We start from the raw sequence: 5,307 nt of genomic DNA on the forward strand, positions 1-5,307 counted from the left end.
GAGCAGCGGCCATCCCCACTCGCCTGCAGCAGAGCGAGAAGGGACGGGAGATAGAGGCCCTGGCCAAAGGTGGATGGCTGCACCCAGCCCTGCCGTCCCACACCTGCGTAGGGGATGCGGACCCAAGGGGCGTGGAAGGTGCTGTTGGCCCAGGACAGCTGTGCCCTGGTCAGGTCCAGCAGTTCCCAGTGGATGTGGAGGTGGCTGAGGATGGCACAGACGATGCAGGCACCAGCAAATGGGAGCAGTACCTTCAAGGAAGCAAGGGGACCTTCAGCAGGGGACCCTCCACCCCTGCCTGCCCTGGCCAGCACCCCATCTGCTGTGACCCAGACAGCAGGTCCTTGTCCCATCGCCTCTCTGCAAGGGGCCATGACACATCACCCCTTACCCCTGCAGGGAGCATCCCAGGCTCTGCTGCTTCGACACTCTCAAGCACAGATCCCCCGCAGCACCCACTCCCTAGGACCTGCACCAGAACTTCTCACCTCTGTCTCTGCTCCCAGCACCCAGCTTTGCTCCAGGGCCACCGAGTTTCACCTAACCTCCCACCCAAGAGCCAGGCTTAGAGAGAAGCCTGGGCACAATGAAGGGATCATGGGCAGACAAGCCATGGTACCGAGAACGTGCGCAGGGTGGGGACAGACAGCTCCGTGGAGCCCCCCTGAGCCTGCGGCCAGGCACAGAAGGGCAGGCGGCAGGATCCCAGGTGCTGGGAGAAGATGACAGTGAGAAACAAGAGCCTAAGAGAGGAAGCACAGGTCACTACACAGCATCGGAGCGATGGGGCCCCAAACACATGCTGTGCACCATGGGGATGCCCCATTCCTGTCCCCATGGTGAAGGGAACTCCAGGGGCTGCACATCAGTGTGTCCCCCCAGGCTCACGTACAGCAGCGCTATCCCCCAGTTAGTAGAGCAGAAGAAAGCGGCCTCCTTGTATGCAGACAGCCCGATGATGGAGAGGCTGGGGGCCAGGACCATGGGCCCACAGCGCCGCGTTACCCATCCGCACACACCAGACATTCCTAACACCAGCTGAACCAGTCCAGAGACCAGCACGGCTCCAGAGACCTGTGGGAGCAGGATACATGGAGAGCAGCCCAACACCTTCCCTTGGCCACACTCCTGCTGCCTGAGCAGCACCACTTGTTCCCCGTGCTCCACTCACCCCAAACCCAGGGTAATGTAGGCACCCACATGCACTGTGATCCCCTCTGCCTTTGCACACCCTCCTTGTGCCCCTGCTATTCCTGGCCATCCCCAGGAAGGCTGAAAAAGGGACTGGGGTCACGGGGATGCAGGTGACGACAGGGATGGTGGAGCAGGGGGATGGTGAAGCAGGAATACGGAACCCCCCAGCCCAGTGCAGGAGCACCCACCTCTCGCAGCAAGGCAGCCTGGCTCCCTGTGACAGTGCAGTGCGGCGCAGGGCATGCACCGGCCACAGCCGTGCCTGCAAGGGAATGCGGAACGATGTGGTGCGCATGGACACTGGGCTCTTGGAGCTGGGTCTGAGGGCATGCAGCACAGAGCCTGCTGGCTGGAGAAGGGCCAGCATCCCCATCCCCATCAGCCCTGACCCTGGGAAGGTGACCAGATGCATTAAGGGTGCACTCAGGGGCAAGTAGGGTGCTGTGCACCATCACCAGAGGGGCCAGCAGGCAGGACCCTTGCTACCCCTCATCCCTGCCCCCTGCTTCGGGCACCTCTTCACCGTCATTCCTGTCATTCTGCGGGGACCAGCACGACCCATGCCCTGCAGGACACAGGCTCCAAGGCTGTGCTCACCGTTCCTGTCCGTGCTGGCACCAAGGGACAGGTGGGAGCTCAGCACCATGGCAGGGACCAGGTACTCAAACGATGGGATCTGAACCAGTGGCAGCCTAGGGAAGGGGACAGCAAGGGCACGTTAGGGAGAAAAGAGGGGACAGGGCTGCTTCCAAAGCCCTGGCTGCCAGAGGAATGAAGGATGGGAGGGAAGGAGAGGAGAACCCTGAAGTGGCAGGAGGTCATCCCATATCCCAAACGTGTCTGAGCACATCCCAACCAGCAGCACATGGAATGTACACAGAGGTCAGGGGCTTTGCCAAAGCACACACCCAGCCCCTGTGTGGGCAGCACTGGCACCGGATGGTCTGGAGGAGCTGCATATGATGCTGGAGCAAGGCCATGGGGAGCTAGAGGGAAAGCACAGCAATTTTGCTGAAGGGATGTGAAAGAGAGGAGGATGCAGCGATCACAGAAGGGACAGCCACACAGAGATGCAGGGTGAAGGGTTGTCCTCGTGCCCCCTTCTCACCTCTCGCAAAGACTGTCTTCCCACAGCCTAGGAGGGGGCAGAGACATGCTCTGCCATGGCATCACCCTCCTCCTGGTGACAGCTGCAGCCCCTTCATCTCCCTTGCTCACCTGCTCCCCAGGGTGGTCTGCAGCACCGTGGAGATGCCGCAGGCAAAAAGGCTTCGTGCCAGCAGCTCGCTGGTGGCCTGGGCATGGGATAGCTCCTCTGGCAGGGTGGGCAGCAGGAGGAGGTAGAAGATGCAGAGCAAGGAGGCCTGCACGGCCAGGTGCTGTGCGGTGAAGAGAGGCAGTGGTCACGACTCCATGCAGCACCAGAGCTGCAGCCCCCCAGTACCCAACCCCCCTCTGTGGCTGCATGCTCAGACACACTCCCCCAGGCACCACACACCACTCCCAGCACACCCTGGCCAGAGTCCCACATCCCCTTTGCTTGGCAGGATGTGGCCTCTGCCCTGTCACAGTGAGGATGCCAGCCCTCTCCCCATCACCCCATCTCCTGGGCTGCTCACTGTGGTCCCCCCTTACCTGAAGGGCTAAGCAACAGCTCAGCATCCAGAAGCACACCTTCTGTAGGAAGCAGGATGTGAACACAGGGCTCCCAGCACCAGGCGCTCCGTGGTGGCCCCCATTCATGCTGCTGCCTTCCTGCACCACTCCTGGTTTGCGGTGTGGAGGCGGTGGGCAGGCTCCCAGCCCCCAAGGGCTCCTCGCAGGCCTTGCATGTCTGAACTTCCACCTTCTGCAGGAGCTGCTCCAGGGTTAGCCATTAACTTGAGTTGGTGAGTAACCAACCTGCCCTTGAGGGCAGGCCAGGAATGCAAGTGTCACCCTGGGTTGTCACCACAAGGGCCAGCTGACAGTCACCCATTGCCAGTGCACTGGACTGTCTTACAGTGTCACATGCTCACAGACCAGATCCCATCCCTGCCTCTCGTGGCACACAGGACAGGGACTGGGTAGACCACAGCAGACACCTCTTCCTTCACGTGCTTAGAGCATCCTCCAGCTCCAGCATGCCCTGCCTGTGCTTGTTCCTCCCCAGCATGACACCCCACTGCCCTCCCGGTCCAGCCCTTCCTCAGCATCAGGCCCCAAGAAGCCGGTTAAAAACTGCACAGGCTCCCCCAGGTCCTGCCCTTCCGCTCTGTGGGCACAGTGCCCACACCAGAAGGGTCTCTGATGGGGGTCTACCACATCCCCCATGCTCCTAGGAGAAGGGCACTGAATCCTGCTGCTGGACAAGGATGCCAGGGACAAGAGCTGCTCGCTGTCTGGGAAGGCTCCCAAGGAAGCACAGGCAGGGGATGCTGCGCCAGTGACCACAATGGCGACCCTGCCAAGCCCTTGCTGCTCAGGGCTCACTCATTAACTGGACAGACTTCGGAGAGCAAAGAGCAGTGGAGACCATGCATTCCACACATTCCCAAGGATGGGGGAGCCTCCTCTCTCCCGCTGCTTCTGCCTCTCCCAGACTCCAGACCCAGTATCCCGCCTGTCACCAGAGCGCCTGTTCCCTCTTGATCTGCGCAGGACAGGTGTCACAGTGCTCACGGGATGAGAGCAGGCACAGCTCCGCGGACGGACACTGCGCTGGGGCAGGCATGCTGCCAGCACGCAGCGGCTCAGCAGGACCACGTGGTGCACAGCAAGAACTACTTTTATTGGAAGAAATTTGCATCTACAAAAAGAGTGAAAAACAGGTGTAAAATCCACAGTAAAAAGAAGGGGCATGATGAGCTGGGCTGCTCAGCAAGACCAGGTGCCTTCTCCCCACCCCGAGGAGCAGTCAGGCACTGTTTGCTCACAGCCACAGACAGCTGGGGTTTGGGATGGGGTCATAGAGCACTCGTTTCAAAACGCCCAACACAAGCACGATAAGTAAGCTCAGCCATAACCACACCTCACCACCTCCAAGCCCAGGGCGACACAACCTTTCCCTGGGGCACAGCCACATCAGGATCCCCTCCTGGTATGACCCTCGTGCCTCCCAAGTGGCCTGGCAGCCCCCAAGAGGCTATGGCCAGCCAGCTCAGGCTGCTCACTACTGCCTCCTTCAACCTCCTCTCCCCTCACCCAGGCACCCCACCTCCTCCTGACACATCCTGCCCCCTCCCTGGGGACACTGCCCCACACCCTCCACCCTCCGCACACAGTCCCAGCATCCTACATTTCACATATCACCTCTGCCCAGCACCACCAAGGGCCACCCATTGACTGTAGGAAGAGGTACAACACCCACCCTTGCCCATTTCTACCCTGCACCTAGTAGGTTCCCACCCCGGCACCCCAACAGCAAGCCAGCTCCATCCCAACCTGTCCCAGCAGCCCCCAAAGTTAAGGACAGCCCTGCCCTGGGTGGAGGGACACAAATGCTGGTTTGGAAGTAACACAGGGGCCTGCAGCCCCAGGGATCAGTGGTCCTAGCAGTGCAAGGAAGTGAGTGGTACCACACTAGGAGAGAACGGGACAGGGGCTGCTGCCCTGTGCTCCTAGCTGGGAAAAATGAAGCTCTTGATTCTACCGAGATCCATGGCGGTGTGCAAGGAGCACTGCCTCAGCCCCAGGGGGTCCAGCCAGTCCTTGCGGTCAGGGGCTGCATCCCATGTGGGACCCACATTGGCTGAGCAGGCGTGGCAGTAGAGCACTGGAGGAGCCGGGAGAATGGCGAGTCCGAAGGGGCCAGGCTGGCCAGGGGCTGCGGCAGGGGTGGTACGGTTCGATCTCTCACAGGTGGTGGGTACTCTCCGGAAGGGGCCTTGCAAGGAGCTGCTACGCGGGGCTAGATCAGGCGCCTTTGGGTAGGATAGAGCAGTCATCACGCTGCCCCACAGGTAGAGAGCAGTTGCCGTGACACCCCTGCGATGCAGCTCCTCGGTCGTCTCGTTCTCCCCCAGACAATGTGTGCTGCTGGCTGGGGAGACGTCGGGCAGCTCGGGCTGGGGCTGGCCGGGGGCTGGCTGGGCATCAAGCTGGGAGGCGCCCTCCCCTGGGGATAGCGCAGGC

At 61.2% G+C, this 5,307-nt stretch overlaps 2 protein-coding genes across 2 annotated transcripts in view; both read right to left on the reverse strand.

Moving 5' to 3' along the window:
* SLC23A3 (solute carrier family 23, member 3) overlaps positions 1-2,949 on the reverse strand; it is a 4,727-nt gene extending 1,778 nt beyond the window's left edge. The window contains 7 exon segments of the mRNA XM_010133094.1: positions 104-251; positions 620-743; positions 893-1,074; positions 1,383-1,456; positions 1,792-1,886; positions 2,413-2,573; positions 2,830-2,949. Coding sequence (XP_010131396.1) covers positions 104-251; positions 620-743; positions 893-1,074; positions 1,383-1,456; positions 1,792-1,886; positions 2,413-2,573; positions 2,830-2,937 — 892 coding nt within the window. The 5' untranslated portion in view covers positions 2,938-2,949.
* Positions 2,950-4,793: 1,844 nt separating this feature from the next.
* The window catches only part of CNPPD1 (cyclin Pas1/PHO80 domain containing 1), a gene marked incomplete at its 5' end in the record, with an annotated part of 5,639 nt that continues 5,125 nt past the window's right edge, over positions 4,794-5,307 (reverse strand). Inside the window, one exon of the mRNA XM_010133095.1 lies at positions 4,794-5,257. Coding sequence (XP_010131397.1) covers positions 4,794-5,257 — 464 coding nt within the window. The remainder of the gene's footprint in view (positions 5,258-5,307) is intronic.

Source organism: Buceros rhinoceros, unplaced genomic scaffold (assembly GCF_000710305.1).
Source record: "Buceros rhinoceros silvestris isolate BGI_N320 unplaced genomic scaffold, ASM71030v1 scaffold36943, whole genome shotgun sequence".
Classification (NCBI taxonomy): Eukaryota; Metazoa; Chordata; class Aves; order Bucerotiformes; family Bucerotidae; genus Buceros; species Buceros rhinoceros.